The 27085-nt window shown below is 46.4% G+C and overlaps 1 protein-coding gene across 4 annotated transcripts in view; it reads right to left on the bottom strand.

Moving 5' to 3' along the window:
* The window catches only part of HNRNPR (heterogeneous nuclear ribonucleoprotein R), a 362080-nt gene that overhangs the window by 91576 nt on the left and 243419 nt on the right, over positions 1-27085 (bottom strand). For all 4 annotated transcript variants that reach the window (XM_085647803.1, XM_085647801.1, XM_085647802.1 and 1 more), the window contains 2 exons: positions 8943-9078; positions 1105-1310 (listed from right to left, as the gene is read on the bottom strand). In XM_085647803.1, the coding sequence (XP_085503929.1) occupies positions 1105-1310; positions 8943-9078 (342 nt within the window). The remainder of the gene's footprint in view (positions 1-1104; positions 1311-8942; positions 9079-27085) is intronic.

Genomic DNA, 27085 nt, shown 5'->3' with positions numbered 1-27085 from the left:
CTATCGACGAAACTCGCTTTTCTTCCTTCTTCCTTCGAGTGTAATTCTGGAGCTTCCCGATGACGATCCAGACCCAACGGCGGAAAAAAGAATCTGAAGATGGCGCCCCAAAGGTGGGACTTCCGCAGGAAGCACGACGACGTCACGGGAGGTGCACCAAATGGTGAACGTCGACGCCCATCTGGGCTACAAAAAAAAAAAAAAAAAACAAAGAAAAGACTACGAATCCGGACCCAACCACAAGATCGCGGAATAATGCACAGCATAGTGAATCCAGAAAGATTCACGCTGCAAAAATACAATTTCGTACCCAACCACTAGATGGAGGAATAATGCACAGCATGTGAAGCCAGAAAAGATTCAACCCCAAGTTACAGTTGAATTACCGAAAGGAAGGGCCCATGGTTTGGCAGGATAGAATAGCATTGCCCAAGGAAATCTTGTGGATTCTGAGAGGACTCAGGCCATGAAGGAGTAAGTGAGGAGAGTGACATCGGAAAATAAATCGTCTCAATGTCACCAAAGTAACAGAATCCTAAGATCAATGAAAAAATGACAAAAGAAATGTAGAACCAGGCAAAGTACATTTTCTAATCATCAGGAAGCGAGAAAGTAGGCACACTGGTATGTTTACGAAACAAAGTATTTGGCTTTACATTTTATTTCTTTTACACCAATATCTTGTACACTTCTAAGTGCATGCTATGACATTACAGATACAATAACAAATTCTATAAATGTCATCTCAGTCTGGCTTCATTTACTAATTGGCATATTACCTTTTAAATGTCCCCTCATCTCACTTTCCCCCCGCATGCTCGAAAGTAAAAGGCATTTTGTGCTTACATACAACTACAAGATCCTAACTCTAAATTCTTGCATATAATGTTTAGTTTTCTACAACAACGCACAACTATATACAATAAAGTAACCATTGAATGCTTAGTAGGATAAGAACCAAGCTATACACAATTCACAATACCAAATTCCTACAATTATGTTAGAAAGGTGTGCCCACTATATCTTCATTATTAGTTTAAAGCTTCTTTTTTGTCCAACAGTACTTGTATAGCATAGAGAGGAAAAAACAAACAACAAAATTACCTTTGCCATTATATCAGGATCAGGTTCCTCAACAGGGTCTGCCCACTCTACAGTCACAACATTTCCCCATACTTTTACTTTTCCACTCATCAGCCGCCGCCTTGCTTGTGCTGCTGATTTATGGTCCTCATACTCCAGGAAGCAGAATCCTCTATTTTTTTTCTTGTCATCTGGCTGATGATACAGAATGACATCCACCAAACCTTCTAAACATTTGAAAACACAAGCAATATTTTATGTAGAGTTTTGAATAACATTCCACCAATTTATTCCCTTATCTAAAAACAACTTAGGCAGGCCACTTGAATTAAACAATTCTCCAGCCAATATGTTTTCTGCATAATTATTGATACACCACATAATCCATCTGCTGATTTTAATTTTAAAAAAATTGTTCCCAGCTAAAACGTAACTAAAAATGTGGCAACACGCTGCGGAGCAGTGGAAGAACCTTCGCAAACAATGACTGGTGAAAGGATCACTGGTCATTTTTCAGTTACTTATTACAGTTTATGGGTAATAAACTGCTACTAACTAGGTTAAACCTTTGCCAAGACAATTAAGTACAAATAAAATAATTAAGTAATACTATCAAAAAATGTGGTGCATTGCGCTGCATAATTTGGTCCTTGCTACGGCATAATTCCAGTGGCCTACTGAAACCCAACATTAACAGGATAAAATTACTTCAGCAAATAGTTCATCAAGGCTGTATTTTTCAACTGTAAACCTTTCCCGTAAAGTCTGGACGAGTCCCAGGATGCTTTTATACAAATCCGATTTTCTTTCTTTTTTTTTTAAAACGACATGCCACTCCAACCTGGACACATTCACTAGCTTGCTTATCCTACTCTTTCTAGGTCTACGTCCCAAGGTAAACAAGCATTTGCAATGCAACAGGTCTCGCATTTACGCGAGTTATTTTAAAAACGAAAACAAAAATAAAGGGCATTGTTATTTGCAATGTCACTAGCTCAAAGTCACGTAAATGCATTGCAAATGCTTGTTTTTTTACATGCAATAGTTTGTTTCTGTGAAAGAAGTTTCTTTTAACAGAACAATTTTTTTTTTCATATTGCGCAAAAAACTGATTTCAATCATGACAACCTTACCCATGAGTTGTTATTAAAAACACAGTCATGACCTCCAGTCGCAGCTGGTGACGCTGTTCCTTTCAGCCACATGAAAAACCAGTGACAAATCTACGTCCCAAAACATACCTTGCAAAACTTTAGAATACTCAAAACTGATGTGTTTAGGTAAACCGGAGGGTGGTGATCCGTTTAATCACTAAAGTTAAAAAATACATTTTTTTTAACCAAATTAAGAAATATACCATCATTTGTAAATAAAAAAGGCATCTCACCAAACTGGAGACGGTTCTACCAAATGGGGTCGGTGGCAGCAATTGGGTAATCCCATTTTACGGTCGATCGGGACGGGGACACACCCACACATACATACACACACACACACACACTTGGTTTTCCAAAATGAGGCCCTGTGTGCCAAATTGCTACGATATGACTCAAACTGAAGTAAAAAAAGAATATTGAATTTGGTTGGAGTGAGGGGGTTGCGATTTGGTTTAGCCTCCATCCCGATATACTAAATATAAAAATGCCTATTTCCAGTTAGATTAAATGTCTAAACTCTGTTCAATTAGTTATTACAGTAGCATTTCGTCAATGTACTGGCAACTCACGCGGGGTTTCCCGTGTGCTCTGGCATGGCAGTATATGTGCGTCACGGCTGATGGAAGAAAGGCGCTGCGGGTCAGACTGAGCTGCGTTGGTAGCACATCTTTGTGTGTGAGTGGTTGTGTGCGTTGTCAGAGCTGTGTGTATGTGTGCGCGAGAGTGAGTGCGTGTTAGAGCTGTGTGTGTCTGTGCGAGAGTGCGTGCGCGTTGTCAGAGCTGTGTGCGTGACAGTGCGTGCGCGTTGTCAGTGGTACGCGTGCGCCACAGCGAGACAAGTGTTTTCAATTATCGCGCCCATGTCTGGGGGCCCAACAGTAGAGAAGGGAAGGGGAAGGGAGAAAGGGGCCCCAACAGTAGGGAAGGGGCGGGGAGGGGAGAAAGGGGCCCCAACAGTAGGGAAGGGGCGGGGAGGGGAGAAAGGGGACCCAACAGTAGGGGAGGGAAAGGGCAGGGGAGAAAGGGGGCCAAACAGTAGGGGAAGGATGGGGCAGGGGGGAAAGGGGCTGAGGAGAAAGGGGATCAACAGTAGGGGAAGGACGGGGCAGGGGGGAAAGAGCCCAACAGTAGGGGAGGGAAAGGGCAGGGGAGAAAGGGGGGGCAATAGTAGGGGAGGGAATGGGCAGGGGAGAAAGCGGGCCCAACAGTAATAGAATGGCGGGGCAGGGCAGAAAGGGGGGCCAACAGTTGGGGAGGGGCGGGGCAGGGGTGAAAGGGGGGGGGGGGGCAACAGTGGGATTGATAGAGGTGAAAGGCAACAGTGGCTTCTAAATCGGCATCTCAGGACTGACTCAAGATGGAGAATAGGGGTGTTGTCGCCGAGATTGGCACTGGGGCAGGTCGAGTGAGACAGGGGGCATGTCCAGGGGAGTAGGAGAGAAAGGGTATGGAGCATCTTTCGCACGATTTGGAGCACCCACTGATCAGGTGTGATGGTCATCCAACCAGTGAGATAGAAGGTGATGCGATCACCTACAGCCCGATTTCTCGCCACCACTGACAAATTAAAGCAATTTTGAGGCAGCTGTGGGGGGCTTTGGTTTGGGTAGCTCGTTGACCCTGGGGGCCTGGACAAATTAGACTGATCCCCAGCCTCAACCTCAAAAGGATTAGAAGGCCAGTTGCTGAGGCGCACATTATCTCAACCTCTTCTGGTAGCCCCTACAAAAGCCTCAAATGGGGTGCTGCTGTTGGGGAAACTGCTGAAATGGCGGAGTTAAGACTACAGAGTGAGCAGTCGCCTTACTTGCCCTAGCTTTCAATCTGTCCATGAAGCACTCCTGGGCATTAGATAAAAAAACCTTGGGAGTGAATCCATGCTGGGTCAAACTACGCTACAGAGGCAGTCTGTAGTGTTCAGACAAGATGTGAGAGTGCTTTGTGCTGTCCTGTCCAACCTTACAATGGCTCATTTTAGATGGACGAAGTCCTCTGGGATAGCGCATAATATGTATGCCACCCTGTCCCATAACGCATGCAAATATCTGCACAGAAGGCATGTTCTCTTGACATACGTATTGGGAGGCTGGCAAAGGAGAACTTCCCTTTCGTATATGTCTGCATTTTTGGGGGATTCCTGGTCAGGTGGGGTGGTTGGGGAAAAACATTTGGTTCAGGCAGCTAGTAGATGCCTGATCCACCAAGATCTCTCGAGTAGGAGGTTGAACAATAAAGTCTGGATCTCCAGGAGCTGCCGTAGGCTATATTGCCACTTGTCTGTTGACTGATGCGCAAGATCCAACTTTGGCTGAGCTGTACACCAGTATATCCATCAGGGCTTCATTAAAGTAGAGAGGGGCTTCTAGCTGGATTGTGCTGGGTTGAGGACCTCTGTAGGTACACTGGTTTTGACCTCTCGAGTGGGCAAAAGTTTTATCGTCAGCCAGTATCTTCATAGTCATACTATTGGGCATGTGTCTGGTCCATTATAATGTTGAGTCCGGGGTGGTGGGGCATGAGTCAGTCGGGGAGAACTATTGACGCAGTGTCAAGAGTGTGACATCAGTATTGGTGTCGCTTCTGTCAAAGGCGGTGTGGAACATGATGCAGAGGGTGGAATCACAGGTGGTGCAAAGATTAGAGCTACCAGCAGCATCTGGAAATAGTGTGACCGCTGCTGAATATATACGACTATTCCCTCCACATGAGAATTTGGGTTGAAAGGAATGTGTTTGCAAGCTCGTGTCTGAATACCTTCTGACCCTCCTGTGCTTCTCTATTAGTCTTAAGATCTACACAATAATGTTTTGTGTGGATTTATTACCATGTGGCTGCCATGCAGATATGTATGTGGAAGGCTTATAATGTCAGACTGTCTTGAGTTCAAAGCACATTTATTTGCTTCACTGGTTCCACTGACTTCCGATGTTGTGTTTCCTGATGTGTGCATCTCATGTGGGGTGAATGTTCTAAGGGTCACATAGAGGGACAGCAGTTTGAAAGGCCTGCCTATTGTGTTGCATTCTTCCTTTCACTATTTTAACTATGTACTTCCTCTCCATTAGATCCTCCCGGTCTCCCATTGTCTATCATGGATGGAACTTATGCGGAGCCTGGCAAATAGGATTGATGGAATATATGACACCTTCATACCCAACAATTTTATCACAGTTCTGTCAGACTGTCCCTTCTGATAGATGAAGGTTTGCTGTCAGTGCTAAGCCTTTTCTACAGTCCAAACACTCCCCTACTTCAAGAAAACATTTTCTCTTGTGGGTATTAGGGACTGTCACTTCATGTTTAGGGAGAATCCCACTTTGTGTCATATATATATTGTTGCCTGCATATAGTCTTTGCATTTTCTTAGTGAACACCCCTTTACCAGCCAGCTTAAGTAGGGGAACACCAGTATCCCCTGCTTTAAGTGAGCCTCCCAGCATTTTAATTAAACACTCCGTGCCGGCTTCAGCCCGAAAGGAGGCCCTTTTAGCTGGGAGACCAAGTTATTTGCCACAAACCAGAGATAATTATTGTGCTGGTTGTTGATCAGGGTATGCAAGTTGGCATCCTTGTCTATGGTTGCCATGTAGTCCGCGTACTTCAGCTCTGGAATGACTTCCTGCAGTGCGGTCATCTTGAATTTGTGATTTTATAAATTTGTTCAGTAATCCAACGTCTAGAATGTGTTTCAGAGTCGGGTCTGGTTTTTGAATGAGAAGTATTCAGAGTACACTACTTGGAAGTGCTCCTTTATTGGAGCTTCCTATATGGCTCCCTTTATGTAATAGTTCTTTTATCTCTTATCCTAAAAGTAAGTTTTGAAACCCACTTCCTTTGCCTAGACATTTAGTTGTATATTCTGTAGCTCTATGCAATATCCATGTTTTATTCTGTCTATTTCGTACTCAATTATTAGAGGGTATCTCACTTTACATCTGGAAGACCCCATTGCACCACCAATGTTCCAGCTACAGATGTTTGGTTCACGGCAGTCCTTTATAGAGTAAGTTGTTGGCTGCAGCATCCACTCTGGTGGTCTGATATTTTCCCCCGGCTTGATCGCACAAAGTCTGTCTGTGGCATTGTAACCACCATGAAGTCCCTGCTACCAGAGTAGTGGCTGGCTGTAGTGCTCGTCTGCTCTAGGGTTTGTCTCCTGTAGCGGGCATGCCACTTCTAAATGTACCGCGGGATTTTAGTGCTCCCATTGCTTTGGTTGTATCATTGTCTTTCTTCAATCACAGCAGGGATTCATCTGCAGGTGCCCCAAACAAACTTTCTTGGTAAATGACACGTTGATAATGATGACTTTCACTGAACGTTTACAGCCAGAGACTCAGCCATGCATGTTTTGCAAGTGTAGTCTCCCAACCTGCAGCGCCTGCTGCATCAAGGGCTAATGTTAGACATGTGTTTACAAATGGTTTTGCCCTCATATTTGTCTGTACTGGTCTGGGAGGTGTTGTATTAAAGTCCTATATCTCCTCCAACTGTCCATATCTATTCAGAATGGTGAAGGTGTTTGCCATTAGTCATTGCGTGGCAGAATACCTCTCCATTTTATGTCCTACAGTCCCTAATTTTTTACTTTTTCTCCAGCGATAAGCCCAGTGCTTAAATTGAGCCAGTGGTTGCCGGTGGGGGGCACATACCCATTTTTGGAGACTGTCCCATATTTTCTTCTACAGTCAGTTTCCCGAGAGCAAGAGAAGGAAAACAAAAAGGGAAGAGGAAGAAAAGGTGGAAAACGTCACAAAGGGAGAAAGCAGGAACTAGCAAGAGAGATAAAGGGACAGCACATGTCTGGCAGTGGATTAAAGAGGCCTGAGGTGGATTCAGGACTATGTGACCTTTGTGTTAGGGGCACAATATTTATTTGCAACTGCTTCCGAGCAGAGCTTTGGGCAGCAGCACTCTTCTTCCACCAATTAAACACTGGGTAGGCCTGTGGATGTCTGGGAATTAGCCTTCTTTCTAGCAGCAGGGACGATAATGGAATAATGTAATCTACTGGAGCATTAAAATATATAATGCTCCAGTAGCAGCAAACTGAGCAAACATCGTGCAGAGAGACATGTGAAATGACGTGTGCTGACAACCCAGAACTCAACTAAGTTCTAATCTGAAAGCCAGCAGGCCAAGATGAAGTCAAGCGAGTACTTAATTTAAAACATAGGCACAATTTGAGCTCAAAATACCACAATTACTGTGACAGATATAACCTGTCCAAGAGAACAAGCAGTCTTACCTGTGGCCACATGTATCTAGATCAAGACTAGAAACCAAGAGTGTTATGGGGAAGAGGACAAAATGCTTATCAACTGTCAGCTTTGGGAAACTATATTCAAGGCCTAAAGAGTCTAATACAGCGAGTACAATGTTTCAAATCAATAGGAGGCCCGTCCAAAAGAAGAAAGACAACTAATATGGACACCATATAATTGCAGAGTTCAAGTGAACAGGACAGTTGTGTGTCCGATTAGGAAGTTCACCTGTGTTTGCAAGTCAGTCTGTCAAGGTCCAACAAAAAGACATGCATCCACTTCCCAATGTTGATCACAAGCTTACATGGCTGTCTAAAGTGAGTACCACCTCAGTTATTTATTCATAAATTGGCCTTCAAATTGCTCCTGAAGAGCGCCATTCTTGCAACACTTGGGGCGGGGAGAGGGGTGTGCAGTGATTTACAAGGCAAGGAAAAATAAAAGATCCACAAGTAATTGAAAATTATGAAATACAAAGGGAAGAAAGAAGGAAATTTATTAGAGACTTTCTTAGTCATCTGCATGTATGTGAGATTACTGGTCAACATTTGTTACCCCAACAAGCTGCCAAATGTGGGAATACTCAACCAATACATTATAGAGTTTACTCAGGTCGTGAGTAACAAAGTTTAGATAAGGTTTGTGATCCCATCTGAATCATCAGATCCAACCTTCCTGTAATAAGGGAGCATAATCTGTTGAACATGCCCCGACAGAAAAAGTCCCAAAGTCCCCACTAACCTTTCACTTGGGAGCATTCAAATCAGAACAGACCAAATCTTGGGTCTGTGGCTCAACAGACCAAAAAAGTACTTAAGAAGTTCCAACAAAAAAGCAGACCTTCTGATAGATGCAGCTCGAACAAAAAAAGACCCAAAGCTCACTACCGCATCAATATTTCTCAATGTGTGTTCTTACAACTCCTATTAACCCCACAATTTAGGCACATACGTGGCAGCATATTTGGTCTAAACATCTAATGAACTAGAAACAGAGCGACAATCGGCAACTGTAGGTCCATTTAGTTGGAGGAGCAAGGAGTGGAAAACATATGTACTGTTGAGACAAAGTTTTGTATAAAAATAAAAATGATTATAAATCGGGGGATTTTTTTTTTTTTTTTTTTAGTAATCCTTCATTGTAAGCTGCACCTGAACAGAATTGTTTTTCTTATTTTAGAAAAGTCTTTTATATACACTTTTCTCTGTACCTTTGTTTCATTCCAGTCGGTTTTTACTAATCGGATGCAAGTAAGGACACACCAACAACAGTGAAAAATGTCAGGAAAATGAGGCTACAAGGGTAACAAATTTCTTTTCACTTCATTTTGAAAAGGTCAGAAGATGGCCAATCCAGAAATGCAGTCCTTTTTTGGGAGGGTTGAGAGAAAAAATCTGAAAAAAGCAGACCAAAACAAAAATGGATGACTTGTCCTCACCTGTGACTTTACTGAACTCTTCCAGTATATTTTCCTTGGTCTTGTTCTTTGGAATGGACCCAACAAATAGCCTGTTGTTCGCCACAGAGATGCATACACCAAGATGCTTTCCAGGCCGTATTTCATGGTTATCACACTGAAAACAATTAGATTCAGTAAAACACAATTAGTTAAAACACTAGTCAAAAAGAACAGTCATTTTCCTTCAATAAAATCAATTGAATTAAAAAAAAGAAAAACAAAAAAAGTAATTTTTATCTCAATCAGGCACCACTGCAGGACTCACTTAGTGCAGCAAATACTTTTTTTTTATAACTATGCTCCTGCTGACCTGTCTAAGCACTGAACAAAGGGATCTACAATGCATGTGTAGCAGGAATTTACAATGAACTTAAAATTAATTGCTTGCAATCTTAGCTTGCCACAGGGAGGAAGGGGTCCATTTATTAATTTTATAACTACCGAACACCTCCACCTGTGGCAAGGATGGCGGAACATGTTCTTTTAAATTAAGATTGCTTTTTAGAATAAACATTTTAAGAAATGCCTGTTTGAAAGCAACTTTTTGTATGAATGTAATTATTCTAATGGGAATAAAAAAAAACCTATTAACCAAGCACTCAAGATGACAGAAATGGGAGACCGCTAAGTGCAGTCTCATTAGAAAAAAGTTTGCCCTGACACTATTATTAACAAGATATGCTGGTCCCTCAAGAGTGCAGTTTGATCAATAGTGAGGAGTGAGCCACAAGGAGGATTTTGATCACTACATTCTAACTACAATGATCGCCAAAAGAAAAACTGCAAGCCAGATTTACATGAAGGTAAGTCGGTGCATCGCTTCTTAAACTCCTTGGATAATTGGGCGACTATGCACCAAGGTCAAGACCAATGCCCAGTAAATGCACATAAACAGCGCCTCAGACATTGGCATGTTTTCGAATGTTTATTCAGCCCGGCGGCAAACTCATTACTACACTAGAGAATTTCGAAGGCAGGTCAGATTTGCAAATGGAAGACTGCAATGGAGGTCTGATTTAGTTAAGCAGAGCAATCCAATTTGGATTCTCTCAAAGGAGATTCGGGTTTGTATATAAATCTGTGACCATGAAGATCATTCTGGTCTTTCGTGGAGCTTGCAGGGAACTTTTGGAAGTGATGTAATGGTTGGAAAAGCAAATATAAACATATGTGATTAAGAAAAACATTCCTCTTAGAGCAGAACTCTGGCTACAAAAGGAAACAGTCTTTGCATTTTACATTTTCCATCTGCTATGACTTTAAGGAGTGATGTAGACTCCATTACAGTGTTGTATGGTTTATTCCTAAAGACTAAATTCCGTGGTGAATCAGTTTTTTCATGGCTGGCTGGAGAGAACGAAGATCAAGCAGGTGTAGATTCCTCCCCAGCCTCGGAGCATGTAAATAATTACACCATACACAGATATTACATGTCTATTCCTCAGCATGTAATAGTTAACAGAATTATGTAGAATGTTCCATCAACCATACCCAAACACTTACAGTGTCCGTCAGGAACCAAAAGGGTCCCGTCATCTTTAATTCAAGACACTACAGCAGGTTATCATCAATAAACATACAAATCAACTCTACCATGAAGTCTGCAGTTATTCACTACAATTTGGCAACGAGGATGGGATACAAACCCAAACTTGCAAAGCACAATTAATTAGCAATCCATTGCCTTAGTTGCATGATTGATGTGGAACAGTGTGGTAGTGGTGCTTTTACTTTCGAAGAGTGATATAGTATTAAAAGTAATGGTTCATATGATATTTGAAGGTGGACAGAGTGCCTTGTCTCCACCGTTGAGACCTTTTATTAAAGTTTGAGGAATTGTCGATATATGGTCAAAAAGTGAGCATGAGGAATGACAAGTTTGATACTCCTGAACAATTTAAGGAGAAGGATACAACTTGCCTATGAATGGCATCTTCAGCAAACATTAACCAAGAGGAGGATAAAATAATTTTTGGAGGCCAGGGGTTTGTGACCAAACCATCAGGTGGGTGAAAGTTGTAGTGACTGTAAAGAAAGCGAGAAGAGGCTCAAAGTTTGTAAACACCTGGTGTGAGTCACTTTCAGGATCTAGGGAGGCTATATCAAGCAGTTTCTGTATGGGTTTTATTGGTCCATTAGCAAGCATAAGAAAGGACTTAAGATTTGCCCTAGTGGATGTACATTCAGAATTATTGATTGTCATGTTAATAAGGGAGGAGACCACAAAAACCAATATCCATGTTTGGGTGAAGGGGGTATTAAGAGATTAGGGTTTTCCACACCTGCTTATTATGGACAATAGAACATAACTTACCACATTTTTGGGATAGTAGTGGTATTAAGTCTCATCGCACTTCTCTGTATAACCCACATGCCAAACCTATTGCAGAAAGGGTCAACTGGCTAGTCATGGGGAGAATCCAGGCAGCAGTTCAGAGTAACCAACATGTGGCTAAACTAGTCAATGATTTGTTGCGGGCGCATCTACTTGTATTCTGCTGCTTTGGTTTCTATTAAGTAACTGTTTATGCATGCGCACAGCTAATTAAAGTGTGCCCATCTGTGATCCTCTGCTTGAAGTTCTAGTCAATGAAGTTCACTCACCAGTGGAATTCACTTTATAACATTTTAATTATCTACACTGTGCCTGCGCCATGCAAAACGTTACTGTGCCTCAGTTTTTTAACCTCCCCAGGAGATCCTCCAATCTCCAGGCAGAAATGGAAGGTGTTTTAACATCACACTCGTTTTTGTGGTACTTCCTTTAGTGCAGAGATGAGGACCTCTCTCTTGATGAATTTTTGGGGCCAGAGGGGCAGGAAGTCTTTGAGCATCTTCCTGAACTAGGACAGTGACTGCCACCGTTAATGAATATAAAATCTGCATCAAAAAAATGGATTTGCACTACCTCCCTAAATTAGGTACTGTCCTTGAACGATATCATTTAGGAAGAAGGATCAAAATGCAAGATGAGTTGATTGAACAGTATATAACCGTTTTGCGCAAGTTGGCCTCCATCTTTAATTTTGCTTAAGGGATCAGTTCATGTTAGGATGCTGGCTAGATAAAACGAGACATGCCTTATGGCAAAAAAAACTCGCACTCTTAAAGAGGTTCTTACAATAGCTAAAAGTCACGAACATTCCAAGGCATGTGTTGACATCATACGTAGGGACTCTTCAGGTGATGAAAAGGAAAACGCTGAGTTTAAGGTAGTAGCGGATAGAGCTGTTAAATCCAAGTCGAGCTCCACTCAAAAGTCATTCAACCCATAGAATTTTCAGGGGAGGTGCTACAGATGTGGCAACCCTGGTCACATGGCCAATTTTAAAGACTGTCTTGGCTGGAAAGCAACATGCAAAACATGTGGGAGAAAGGGTCATGTCTCCAAGTGCTGTCGGTCAGGCAAGGAACACAAGGTCAGAATAGTTTATCTATATGAGGAGGATGCAGCATAAATTGATATCCTCCCAATTGCAGGAAATGCGAGTGATGGCCCTCAGGAGCTTGTATTAGTTATTAATGCCCTAGTCAGCATGCTCTTTGACTCTGGGGCTAAGATTACACTTGTTCAAAGTCATGCTAGGAGTGTAATTTGTTGAGTAAAGTCACTCTTGAAGCCGGACATTAGAATGAAAGGGTACAATTGATTTCCAGGGAAGAATCATCTCCAGAAAGATCTATGTCTCAATGAAGGGCGACTCGCTCATAAGTTGGCTCCATCAACGAGATCTGCATTTGTTTTTTGACCCTAATGAGAGACCCTTGGTCGGTCTAAAAGACCTGCCACCCGTTAGGGTGCTTGATGATGCTCGTCGAGACTGCACCAAAGAATTCCCTGCGGTATTCACTGGTGACCTGGGGTGCCTTAAAAACTATGTACATCACATAAGAATTAAATCTAATGTTTCAAAAGTTGCCAAAGTTAGGAATGTGCCCCTGTTGGTTAGGGAGAGCATAAAAGCTGAATTGAACAAGAACTTGGCCACATCATCCAAAAAGTGGAGGCAACAGAGTGGGTCTCTCTGGTTGTGATGGCCCGCACTGCCAGTGGAGAGGCCTGGCTCTGTGTGGACGTGAGAGAGCTTCAAGTGGTTATTGTTGACCACTACCCTTTACCCAATATAACAGATGCTGTATTCGCTTGAAGAGGCAAAGCATTTTTCCTCATTGGACCGGACCTCTGCTTATCACCAGGTCAAGCTTCACCCGCCTCTCAGGACCTCACCGCCTTCGTGACACCCTTTGGCACCTTTAGGTTTCTGCGAATGCCCTTTGGTCTCATTTTTACTGCCTCTGTTTTTTAGGACGTTGGAGGGCATTCTTGGAGGCCTTTACGGTGTCAAGGTGTACCAGGATGACATACTCATCTTTGGGGGCGATCTGGAAAAAACAATGCAAGGCTGAGGTCAGTGTTGAATAAGTTACATGATGCTGGCCTCACCCTTAGGGCAGACAAATGCAAGTTTAATGTCAAGGAGATGGAGTACCTGGGTCATTTTGTGTTTGCTGCTGGCATCAAGCCCAAGGCATCACTGGTGTGCTCCAACAACAATTTGCGTGCCCCGTCAAATAAGGAGGAGTTGGTGAAATTCCTGGGCATGGCCTAGTTCTACCACAAATTTTTCCCCAACTTTTCAGGGAAAAAGTCTTGTTTAAGGTTTCTACTCAAGCATGGTAGTGAGTTTGTTTGGTCCAAAGTTTGTCGCTCACCGAATACGGAAATGGGTGGTGGCCCTGCAGGAATTTAATTTTGCCATCTCATACTTACCCGGCTCTAACAACGTCCTGGCGGACTGTCTGTCAAGACTCTGGTGCGCAGATGGTGTGACTGCCGATGAGTGGTTTGATGGTGAGGAGCTAGAGGAAGAAGTCAATGTGTGTATGATCAGTGAAGGGATGATTTCCGTGAGCGAATGGAGGGACACCTTCTGAGCGATGTCGACTTACAGAAGGTCATCACCGTGGTTGGTGTAAGAAGGAGGATTGTGGTGAGGAGCTCAGAGGTTTTTGGCACGTTAGAGAAGATCAGGCTGTGGTGGATGATCTCATGCGTGGTAGTAAGCTGGTTCCGCCCCTTGCCCTGAGGAAGAAAACAAGTTACTTACCTGTAACTTTGGTTCCCCAGTATTGGTAACTTTCATAGATTCTCATGCTTTGTATCATTCCCCGTCGTCTGAATGGGAGCCTCGGTAAATAAAAAATATATCATAACCATAGAAACAAAAGAGAAAATAGGCCTAGGCCTCATCTCATTTTGTAGTATATCACCCACTTTGGTCCTGGCAAAAGTTTGGGCTCTTTTACACAATCAGCATAGCCTCACCCTTTGGAACCTTCCTGAGAGAGCTCAGAGCCTCAGATTTTCGTAGCCGTTGTGCAAACAGCCACTACCTCAGTAAACCGGCAGAGCTTTCCCAGGGGAGGTGGGTGGGCGCATGAGAATCTATGAAAGTTACCAATACTGGGGAACCAAAGTTACAGGTAAGTAACTTGTGTTCTTACCCCAGTATTGGAACTATCATAGATTCTCATGCTTTGTATCAGAATAGTTAGCAGTAAATACTAAAGCACATTTTGGTAGACACTTGGCCTTACATAACCATCTCAGTTTACAGTAACAACCAATACATGGTAATCAAGAAAAACAATCATTACTGAACCAAATGTGCTTACCAGGATGGAGGGATTGTAGGGAAAGCTCACCTCTCAATGAAAAAGATTCCTGAGGACTGCTTGACCAACAGCCGCGTCATCTCGTCCCACTGACTCCAGGCAGTAGTGTTTCGTGAAGGTGTGTACACTGCTCCACGTTGCTGCCCTGCAAATGTCTTTGATGGCAACTCCAGCAAAAAGAGCCACTGAAGATGCAATCGCTCGTGTAAAATGAGCACGGGCCCTTCTGTCCAAAGGTTTGCCCGCAGCCTGATGACAGAATTGAATTGCACTGGAGATCCAGCGGGAAATGCCACTCTTAGCGAGAGGCAACTCCTTCCGTGGTGCACTGTAGGAAATAAATAACTGTGTAGACTTCCTGAAAGATAGTGTGCGCTCGAGATAGAATTTCAGACATCTCTGGACATCCAAAGAATGCAATGTTCGTTCCGCCTGGGTAGAAGGACGTGGAAAAAAGGAATTCAAAATCAAGGGTTCATTCAGATGAAAATCCGAAGGTACCTTCGGGATGAATTTTGGGTTGGTTCTCAAAATTAGCACATCCTTTTTGAACTGCAGAAAAGGCTCCACTATGGACAGAGCCTGGAGTTCACTAACCCTCCTAGCCGAAGTCAATGCTAAGAGGAGGGCTAGCTTCCAAGATAGGAACTTCAAGTCCGCCCTGTGAATCGGCTCAAAAGGAGCTTTCATGAGCTGAGCCAGTACAAAGTTGAGCTGCCAGATTGGTGAGGGTGCTCGGACCGGAGGATACATCCGAACCAACCCTTTAAGGAACTGTTTTACAATCCTTGCGGACCATAGAGATGGCCCCGATGTCTTTCGTCTAAAACGGGATATGGCAGTCAAATGTACCTTGACCGAATAGTGCGCCAAACCTGATTTAGCCAGTGACAGGATTTAAGGCAAAACCTGATGTGGCCGGGATTTATAAGGATGGAGTTTATTCCTCTGGCACCACAGACAAAATCTCTTCCATTTTGCCCTGTATGTCTTTTTAGTGCTTGGCGCCCGCGCCTGAGACAAAACATTCCTGCATTCCCTGGAGAGATTCAGATGACTGAATTCTCTGTGTTCAGGAGCCACGCTGTCAAGTGTAGTGACTTTGGATCCGGATGGAGCACCTGTCCCTGATCCCGCGACAACAGAGATGGAATCAGCAGCAAGCGAATTGGGCGATGCTGGGAGAGAAGCAGGAGTTCCGTGAACCAGAACTGCCGGGCCCACGCTGGAGCAATGAGAATCATCTTGCATGGTTCCGCCCTGACCTTCCGGAGAACTCGAGGAATGAGAGGAAAAGCGTAGCAAAATGCGCCGAACCAAGCAATCGAAAGGGCATTCCCCAGCGATCCTCGATGGGGAACCTTGCTTGCGTAAAACCGACATTTGGCGTTCTCCGGGGACGCAAAGAGGTCTATGGTCGGAGTACCCCATCTCTCGAACACTTCCTCCAGCGTGGCCTGGTCCAATTCCCACTCGTGAGTCACTTTCCTCTGACGACTCAGAGCATCCGCCGTGATGTTGAGGCACCCTGCCAGGTGCTCGGCCTGTAGGGTGATCTTGTGAGAAATCGCAACATCCCAGATCGACTGAGCCTCTTTGGACAGAGTTCACGATCTTGTTCCCCCTTGCTTGTTGATATAGTGCATAGCTGTCGTGTTGTCTGTCCGGACCAGCACTGCACGATTATGAAGTCTGGGAAGGAACGCCAGCAAGGCTAAGCGGATAGCCATCAGCTCCAAGAGGTTGAGGTGGTTTAGGCTTTGCGCTGGACTCCAGTGACCGCTGATTGAAGCTCCTGGAGTACCGCTCCCCAGCCTTCTAAGGAGGCATCTGTGGTCACCACCATAGGAGAAGGAGGGGTCCTGAATGTTAATCCTACTGCGATGTTCTCCTTTACCAGCCACCACTCGCAGGCCTTGCGCATACCTGGTGTTATCCACACCTTGTTGTTGAACGACCCTTCTGCCTGGCGCCATTGTTTGTCTAACTCCTCCTGCAGAGGACGCATATGAAGCCTGCAATGCGGTATTAATGGTATGCAGGATGATATCGATCCGAGTAAGGACTTGTACCGGCGAACCGACACATTTTTCCTCTGCAGCACTTGACGAGCGGAGGTGATCAGCTTGCGTTGACGCTCCTCCGACGGACGAGCGGTGCATAGTGTCGTGTCCAGAATAGCTCCAAGGAATCTTTGGGACCTGGAAGGTATCAGCACCGACTTGGATCTGTTGAGCTGAAGACCCAAGTGGTCGAACAATTGAATGCAAGCTGACACTGCTTGAGAAGCTGCCTTGAGCGACGGAGCCTTGACGAGCCAGTCGTCCAAGTATGGGAAAACCTCGAAGGATTGTTTCCTGAGAAAAGCAGCGACTGGTGCCAGCATCTTCGTGAATATCCGAGGTGCAGACCGAAGGCCAAACGGAAGCACCTTGAACTGGAAATGGCTCTTGCCTACTGTGAAGCGTAGATATTGCCTGTGAGCTGGGTGTATTGGAACGTGGAAGTACGCATCCTCTAAATCCAGGGACGCCAAAAAATCGCCCGGATTCAATAGATGGAGAATATCCTGGAGAGTGACCATCCTGAAGGAGAGCTTGATGAGATAGGTGTTGAGCTCTCTTAGGTCTAGTATAGGACGCCGCGTATCTTCAGTCTTCCGAACCAGGAAGAACCTGGAATAGAAACCCTTGCCCCTCTGCGAAAGAGGTACTGGTTCTATTGCCCCCTTGATGAATAGTTGGTGGGCTTCGAGATGTAACAGACGGAGATGTTTTGAGGGACGGGCGTCCGGAGCTCTCGTTGGAGGAAGATCTTGGAATTCCAACGTATGGCCACTCTGACAATATTGATCTATGGTCCCGACGTGCGTCCGGAACCCTGCCTGGAGTGGCGTTAAAATATCATATTCATTGATACAGCTTGTAATACGACCCAGCAACAAGCGGGCAGTAATTTTTTGGGCTGCATCAATAAGACTTATCGGACGGTAATTGGCAGGGGCAGAGCGATCACCCTTCTTATAGATTGGTAATATCTCGGCCCCAAACCAAGATACAGGAACCGACGCTCCACTAGCCAGAGCATTAGCTAAAGCCAGTAGATAAGGTACCCATAAGTCCTGGTCCTGCTTAAATAGATCGGCAGGAATGCCATCGGGGCCTGGGGCTTTTCCTATCGACAACGATTTCAAGACTGTCACCACCTCACTAGAGGTAAACTCTAACACAGCAGCACCACTATATACCCGTGGGGTGTCCAAAGGCATCACCCTAGATTTAAATTTGTTTTCAAAATAACTAACCCACTGGTTAGGTGCGACATGATTAGCCGGGGTCATTGCTTGCGGATTCCTACCCCATTTTAAGAGGTGCCAAAATTGGGTCATGTTTCTGCCCTCACATGCCTCAAATATCTCTCGCCAGCGTGCTTCATCCCAGTTAGATTTAGCCAAGCTTTGGGCGGATTTATATGCGGCTCTACAGCTCCTAATCGTTTGCGGGTGCCTGGATTTAATTGCTAGGATCAGTGCTTTACGTGTCGCTCTACAATCTGCATCGAACCACGAGTTTTCCGTCTGGCAGGTTGGTTTAGTCATGGCGGGGACAGTTTTAATAAAAAAGTTTAAGCCCTGTGAACAGGTCACTGTGGATATCCGATATGGAATTTATAATCCCTTCCTTTGACTCACAGTTAGACAACTTAAGCAATGCTGTGTTATCCAAATTCCTAATAGCAGCCCGGGTAGGGGGGTCCGATGCAATTTTAGGCCAACGAACCCTTCTCAAATCATTAGACAGAGTAGCTTGCACGTGCAGGGAACTTCCAGCATCATTAAGGGGCACAGCAAAACTACTGTCAGATAAGGTCAACATCAGGGGGTTATGGTCACTTTCCAACCGGTCACTACCATATCGACGACATCAGTCCACAGCTCACAATTAACCAAAATATAGTCAATTCCGCTCCCGCTTCTACCGTTGTTAAAGGTTATCTTCCCCAACCTGTCGGATATCATTCTGCCATTGACGGCCCTCCACCCCATTTCTAAGCAAAGCCCCTTCAAAAAGAGGGCTGCTTGAGTCCATTTACTAATAGGGTTTAGTTCGAGTTGCGGAATACCCCACACCGAATCCTCAGCCTCAGATAATTTACCGTCATATAACCCCAGAGGTTCGAAACAGGTATTAAAATCACCTGCCACAACCCACTGGCCATCTCTGGGCGTATTCCGAAGAAAATGGTCTAGTACATAGACTGAAGGGGAGCATTTACCTCCAGGAGCACCCCTGGAATAAAGAATAATAATAAGGATATTTAGACCCTTTGTAGAGGAGATTCGAATGGCCAGTATGTCAGGACTATCTGTCGGAACTTCCATGACTTCTATTCCCTCACATTGGCGGACCCAAGTTGTCAGACCACCCACCGGTCTACCTCTAGAACCCTTGGTGGCTGGTTTAAAATAGTTCATGAACCCTACTCGGAAAATAGGTTCAACCGCCCACGTTTCTTGGAAGCACCAAATATCAACCGACCGGTCCGATGTTATAAGGACCCAGCTGTCCAGACAATAGGAGATCCTGCCCCCAACCGGTGTTCTTGGTCGGGGAGGAACAGTAGTCAGAGCCAGGAGGCCGCTATTGCCTCTTGGCATTGTCTCGTCCCTGACGATTCTGATGTCCTCTCTGGGACTGACGAGAGAAAGACGCCGATTGACCTTGGCGTTGGTTTGAATACGGATTCTTATATGACTGTCCTGACTGTGTGGAATACAGACGATGGTTTCCTCTACAAGTAGAAAACCCTCGTCCACGTGCTCCTCTGAATGGAACCTTGCGATAATTTAAGGATCCTAAGGACCTTGCCGTGTCCTTCTTTATGCTCTGCAGAGCCTAATCAACATGCTTACCAAAAAGCATTTCTCCGTCAAAAGGAAGGTCCAGGATCTTATTTTGGACCTCCTGACGGAACCAGGTTGCTTTTAACCAGCCTTGACGGCGCAAGACCGCTGACCCTGCCAACGCCCTGAAAGCGGTAGAGGCTATGTCCATAGCACAGTCGATCTCAGAGGAACATCTCTCTCCTTCCATGAGGACTTGTTTGGCCTCCTCTTGATTAGAGTCTGTTAAGAGGTCCACAAACGGTTCCATGTCGCACCACATTTGGTGGTCATACTTGCCTAGAACGGCTAATGAATTTGCTGCCCGAACCAACAAACTGGCCATGGTGGAAAATCTCTTCCCTACATTGTCCAACCGCCTGCCATCCTTATCCGGAGGTGTAGTCAAAGGCGTCGAAGGATTCTTGGACTTGCTCTGTGCGGCTTGAGATATCAGAGAGTCAGGCTTTGGTTGTCCAAGGAGACATGCAGTACTGCCCTCAGGGGCCTTGTATTTCTTCTCCAGCCCGGGAAGGACCGGAATGACCGTTGCCGGGTTCTGCATAACCTTGATCCCCTCATTCCATACATGCTCAATGATGGGACTTGACCTGACGGACTTTCTGTACTGCGCTTTAAAATCGTATAGAAAACAGTCAGACTGTCCCACCGTGAGAGGCAGCCCAAATCTTGTGGATGCACGCTCCATAAGATTATGGAACCCCCCAATATCTGCCGGCGGCGACACGTTTGTGTCCCGCCCTGTATCATCCGGATCTTGCATTCCCGTATCATCTAGATCCACATCCGGATCCCCTGGATCAGTAAGTGGGACCACGTGCCCCTCATCGTCTCCATCCGTATCCACATCCTGTGCGTCGTCATTGGCAGGATCCGTAAATGAAGTTTGAGGAACCACTACTGGCACCACTACTGGTGAAGTACGTGGTATATTCTCAGGAGGAGGTGGCAAGTCCACTGGCGGCCCGCTCGGGACCACAGATGTAGATGGACGCAGTGGTTGAACCTCAGGGCGTGACGGAAATCGAGCTCTGTAATCCTGCAACATCATCTGCAAGTCCGTAACCAGAGCAACTGGTAGAGCTATCAAGTCCTGTCTCAAAGTCTAAGGACGAAATTCTTGCTGAACATATTGTTGTTCCTCTTGCTCAGCCGGTTCATAGTACTCCTCCGTATCAGTGTCTTGCTGCTTTACATGCAGTTCCGAGGGACTGTAGGCGTCACCATACTGCTCATCCACATCCTCATCTTCCGATTCATCCAGCAGCATGGATGGTAGTAATGGCGTCACTTGCCTAGGAGATGTCATCTCCGGTGTAATCTTTAACTTCTGTATTGTAAATCCAGAAATTTTACTAGTCGACGGTCTCGTCGACGGTCCAGTCGTCGGAGCCGTCGTCGAAGGGATCACCAGTGTCGACGAACCAGTCGACCGCACGGTAATCTTCGTCGACGGAGTGTGAATCGTCGTCGATAATACGGTCGTCGACGATGCCTGAGTCGATGGTAGGGTCGTCGACAGAGCCTTTTTCTTCGTCGACGGTAAGCCCGTCGACGGAGCTTTCTTCATAGTCGACGAGACAACTGTCGATGGTCTCGTCGACGAGCTCGTCGTCAGCAGCATAGACGACGACGTCGCTGTCATAGTCGTCGTGGTCTTCGCCGTCGAAACTGTCGTCGACAGGATCTTCATGGAAACTGCCGTCGACGAACTCAAGGAAACGGTCTTTGGAGTGGTAATCGTCGTCGACGTACCTGCTTGAATCACCGTCGATGGACGCTGTTTCTTCACAGGAACCATCTGTGGAGTTCCTGCAGAGTGTTTCTTCGCAGGCTTTTCCTTTTGGGACGGAGGAGAAGATATTGAAACCTCCTTTTTATCCCTAGAGGCTGTGTCCACACCAGCAGCCTGTCCCTGCCTCACCCTTTACACTTCCGTGAGGAGATTTTTGGGGACCAGCCTCCTCAGACCTTTCAGAGATCCCATGAGGGGCTTTGACAGGGGGTTCTTCAGAGATGGAGGAAGATGACCTACCCCTCTTCCTTGATCTCCTGGAAGAAGTGCCAGAAATTGAATCTTTCTCATCTGACGAGATGACCTCCTTTCTGGTCTTCAGTTTTTGCAGCCATGTCAGCAGACGACCCTCTCTGTCTCGCAAAGTCTTGGTTGAAAGAGTGCGACAAATTTTGCAGTCTGTGGCCTTGTGCTCCGGGTATAAGCAGTAATGAATATGCTACTTACCAGTATGCATCTGTTTCTTGGCATGTAGGGCTGCTGACATTCATATCTGTGCATAGATCGCCGCCTAGTGTTGGGTCCGGATGTTTGCACGTTGTTGTCCTGGAAGAGTCTTCGAAGTATTCTGAGATAGGTGACTCCTCCCCTGGACCACAGTGCGCATGGGCATCCTCTCCATCCTCAGATTGTTTTTCGCCATTGTGGCAGTGATGGAGTAGATACAGAAAGTGATGACCATGCTATACAGTAATTCTGAGAGCTGCAGCTGCTACAGGCGCCGGGGAGGAGGGTGGGCGATATGAATGTCAGCAGCCCTACATGCCAAGAACAGATGCATACTGGTAAGTAGCATATTCAGTTCGAGGCATGTGGGCTGCTGAATTCATATCTGTGCATAGAATACATAGCAGTACCTCCTATTAGCGGCGGCCACCAGTGCCAGCTGCAGCGGTCTGAAAAAGAGTTTTGAGAACAGCCTGTCCTACAGCTGCCTGCTGTTTTGAGTGTACATCTACACAGTAGTGTTTGGTAAATGTATGTATAGTGGACCATGTGGCTGCTCTACATATTTCCTGTAGAGGAATGTTTCCCAGGAAAGCCATGGACGCCCCTAACTTACGTGTTGAATGGGCTCGTGGGGGAATCGTTAATGTGCGTTTAGCCTTTTGATAGCAAATTTGAATACATTTAACGATCCATCTGGCTATACCTGCTTTGGAAATGGCGTTGCCCTTGTGTTGTGGAGAAAAGGCAACGAAAAGTTGTTTTGTCTTCCTAAAGACTTTAGTTCTGTCTATATAGTACATGAGGGCTCTTTTTACATCTAGTGTATGGAGCATTCTCTCTGCTACATTTTGTGGATTTTGAAAGAAAACGGGCAGTTCGATAGTTTGATTCATGTGGAACTGCGATATTACTTTAGGCATGAATTTGGGGTTGGTATGTAGTACGACCCTGTTTGCGTGAACCTGTATGAATGGCTCTTGAATGGTTAGTGCCTGGAGTTCACTAACTCTTCTTAACGAAGTGATTGCCACTAGGAAAGCTACTTTCCAGGTGAGGAATTGAATCTCACATGAGTGGAGAGGTTCGAAGGGTGGACCCATCAGTCGGGTGAGGACCAAGTTGAGGTTCCACACCGGTGCTGGTGGGTGTCTTGGGGGAATTACTCGTTTAAGTCCCTCCAAGAAAGCTTTGATGGCAGGCACTCTGAACAAAGAGAGGTGCTGCCTGTTCTGGAGATAGGCTGCTATTGCGGTCAAATGGATACGTATTGAGGTGTATGCCAGATTGCATCGGTATAGGTGTAAGAGGTAACAGATTATGTTTTGAATGGATGCGTTTAGCGGGTTAATGTCATTGTTGTTGCAGTAAATGACAAACCTCTTCCATTTAGCTGCATAGCAAGCTCTGGTAGTGGGTCTCCTGGCCTCCTTAATGATCTCCATACAGTCAGGTGGCAGGTTTAGGTAGCCAAACTCTAAGACTTCAGGAGCCAGATTTCCAGGTTCAGCTGTTGCGGATCTGGGTGCTGAATTTCGCCATGGTTCTGCGTTAAGAGTGCAGGTTTGATCCGCAGCCTTTGATGCGGCACCACGGAAAGTTCTAGAAAAGTGGTGTACCATGGCTGGCGCGCCCATGTGGGAGCAACTAGGATGAGTGTCAGTGAGTGCTGTCGCAGTTTGCGTGCCACCAGCGGTATCAATGGCGCTGGGGGAGAAGCGTACGCAAATCTGCCAGACCAGTTCATCCATATCGCATTGCCCTGCGACTGTGGATGTGGGAACCTGGCGGCAAAGCTTTGGCATTTTGCGTTTTCGTGTGTGGCGAATAGGTCTATCTCTGGATGACCCCACTGTTGGAAGTACGGTTGGAGTACTGACGGATGTAGTTCCCACTCGTGCATCTGGTGGCTGTGTCTGCTGAGCAGATCCGCCATCTGGTTGTCCTTGCCGGGGAGGTGTTCCGCCATGAGGAATATGTTCCTCTGAATGGCCCACTTCCACATGCTCTGAACCAGATGAGACAACTGTGGAGAGTGTGTTCCTCCCTGCTTCTGTATGTAGTACATGGCAGTCATGTTGTCCGTCCGGATCAACATGACTTTGTTGCACAAGTGTACTTTGAATGCCTTCATTGCCAGGAAGATTGCCATCAGCGCTAGAAGGTTGATGTGCATCTTCTTTTGTTGTATTGTCCATAGTCCCTGCACTGTGTAATTGAGTACATGAGCTCCCCATCCCTGGAGAGACGCGTCCGCCGTCAGTATTATTTGTGGAACAGGCTCTTGGAACGGTCGGCCCTTGCAAAGGTTTTGTGGATTCCACCAATGCAGAGAGTTGTATGCCCGACCGCTCACCAACACTAGGTCTTTTAATTGCCCGTGAGCCTGATTCCATTGACGTGCCAAGCACTCCTGAAGCGGGCGCATATGTAGTCTCGCGTGTGGGACTATGAAAATGCAGGAGGCCATCATGCCTATCAACTGCATGAACACTCGCGCAGGAAGGGAGTGTTGAGGTTTGAACTTTGAAATCAGCATCTGTATGCTGTTGATCCTCACTAAATTTGGCTGAGCTGTGGCTGCCAGAGTGTCTATGGTCGCACCCAGGTACTGTTGTACGTGTGCGGGTTGGAGATGTGATTTTGGGTAATTTAGTGAGAATCCCAGACTGTGAAGAAGGTGAATGGTGAGGAACATGTGGCTGGCACATTGCTGGGCTGACTTTGCCTGAACAAGCCAGTCGTCCAGGTAAGGGTAGACGTGAATGTGTTGTCTCCGTAGATGTGCAGCCACTGTAGCTAGGCACTTGGTGAAAACTCTGGGTGCCGTTGTCACACCGAAGGGGAGGACTTTGAATTGGTAGTGCTGCCCCTGAATAGTGAACCTGAGATATTTCCTGTGTGACGGGTGTATGGGGATGTGGAAGTACGCATCTTTGAGGTCTAGTGTGGCTAGGAAGTCTCCCTGGCTGAGCAGCGGGAGAACCTGCTGTAGGGTGAGCATATGGAAATGCTCTGAGAGAATGTAGTGGTTGAGGGGTCTCAGGTCTAGTATAGGTCTGAGTGACCCGTCCTTCTTTGGTATTAAGAAGTACAGAGAGTACACCCCTGTCCCCTGCTGGTGGACGGGCACGACCTCTATTGCACCTTTTTGCAGCATACTTAGCACTTCCTGCTGCAATAATGCTAAGTGCTCTGAGGACATAGGACGGTGCTTTGGCGGTATTGTGGGTGGAGTGGAGGTTAATTCGAGACAGTAACCGTGCTGGATAACATCCCTGACCCACCTGTCCGTGGTGATGGTATTCCACGTGGACAGGAACCGCTGGAGTCTCCCCCCGACAGGTGTTATGTGGTCGGGGGGGAAGGGAGAGGGCGTCACTGTTTGTTCTTGGGTGAGGACCTGGTGTTGCCGTAACCGTGTCCTCTGCCCTTGGTGCTGGAGCCACTATATCCACCTCTGTTTTTATCGTAGGTACTCTGTGTGCCCCCTTTATTGTATGTTTGCTGTGACCCCTGTCCTCTAGCCGCGCCCCTATTCCCGGGGCGACGAAAGGAGCCACTACGAAATGTCTGCGTTTGCAGAGCCCCCATTAACTTTGCAGTGTCAGTGTCCTTTTTGATCTTTTCTAAGGTGGTGTCAACTTCTGGTCCGAATAATTAGTCTGGGTTGACAGGCTGATTTAGGAGGTTATTTTGAATCTCAGGTTTGAATCCGGAGATTCTTAACCAAGCGTGTCGGCGTAACATGACGCTGGTGTTTATCGCCCTCGCAGCTGTGTCGGCAGCATCTAGTGCACACATAATGGATGCGTTTGTAAGAAGTTGTCCCTCTCTGATGAGGAGCTCCGCGGCCTCTTTGTACTCGTCTGGTAGATGTTGGAGTAGTGACTCTAGCGTGTCATAGTGTGAACGATCGTAGCGAGCCAGGAGTGCCTGTGTATTGGCAATGCGCCAGATGTTTGCTGCTTGGGCTGCAATTCTCTTGCCGGAGGTCTCCAGCACCTTGGACTCTGTCTGGGGGAGGAGCATCACCAGTTGTTTGCGAGTGCGCTCGTTTGCGAGCGTTAGCAACCACCATGGAGTCCAGAGGTAACCGACCTCTAATGTACATAGGGTCCCCGGGCGCAGGTTTGTATTTTTTTTCAATCCTGGGGTTTATCACCCGTGCCCTGGTTGTTTCCTTGAAAATGTCCTTTGCTGGCTTGAGAACACCTTTTAACATGGGCAGAGTCTTGACAGTCCTCTCTGAGGAGGCGAAAGTGTCCACCAAGAAGTCGTCCTCAACTGTGTCAGAGTGGAGTTGAACTCCATGATTGGCTGCAGCACGTTCTATGAGGGCATTGAAGGCAGCAGTGTCCTCTGTGGGAGATGTTTTTGCGCCGTAAAGCTGCGTGTCCTGGGTATCTGTTGTGGCACCCGGGTCTGCAAGGTCATCCCAAGCTTGATCTGGGTCCTGCTGCTCCTCAGGATCTATATCCCTGGGGTAGGTGGTATCATCAGCCATGTAATCCTCCATTACGTCCGTGTCGGAGGGCGTCGGAGAAAAGGACTGGGGATCTGGATAGGAGGTGTGCATGCGTTCGTATAGAACCGGTTCCGATTCTGCTGGCAGTTTCTGCTTTAGAGGGATTCTGTAAGAGTCCAAAGCCTTGTCTGGCGTGACCTTCCGTTTTCGGAGCATGAGTCTGCCGGTGTCGATGAATTGGGACGGTGAAGGCCCAGTAGGAAAGTGTCCAGTAGATGGGGACCTTGTCTGGGTGACACGTGTTCGGATCTCGAACATTTTTGGCGCTGTGGACGGTGGCAAACCAAAAGTGATGTTGCTTGGTGCCGAAGGTGCCTTTGGAGCCTTTTTCGGGTCGGGGCCCGACGTGGACTGGAGGGCTGCCTGTTCCCTGAGGCTTTGCAATGACGCTGCAACTTGTCTCACCGAGAACGCCGAAGGTTCTTTGGTGCCGAGTGGTTCTGTAGAGGTAGGCCTGGACTTCTTCGGAGCCACAGGGTCATCGAGTCGAGGAGAGGTAGTAGCGGTCGACGGCGTCTATGACTGGACCCTAGTCGCTGCCTTCGAAGTGGACTCCGATGGAGCGGCCAGTTTGACCTTGGTGGTCGGGGCCGATTGCTTCGGTGCCAGGGGCCGAGGCGCTTTTGTGGTACCGATGGCCTTCCGTTTCGGGTCGGTGCCGACATCCGCTGCAGCGAGTTCGGCGCCGAAATCCCTTTTTGCGCGTTTGGAGCCGATGGTTTTGGCTGGCGTCGAAGGAGTGGAGGTCTTCGAGCCGACCACTGCCAGTTTCA

The sequence above is a fragment of the Triturus cristatus genome, chromosome 3_2 (assembly GCF_964204655.1).
Source record: "Triturus cristatus chromosome 3_2, aTriCri1.1, whole genome shotgun sequence".
NCBI lineage: Eukaryota > Metazoa > Chordata > Amphibia > Caudata > Salamandridae > Triturus > Triturus cristatus.
This window is presented reverse-complemented; position numbering and strand designations above follow the sequence as displayed.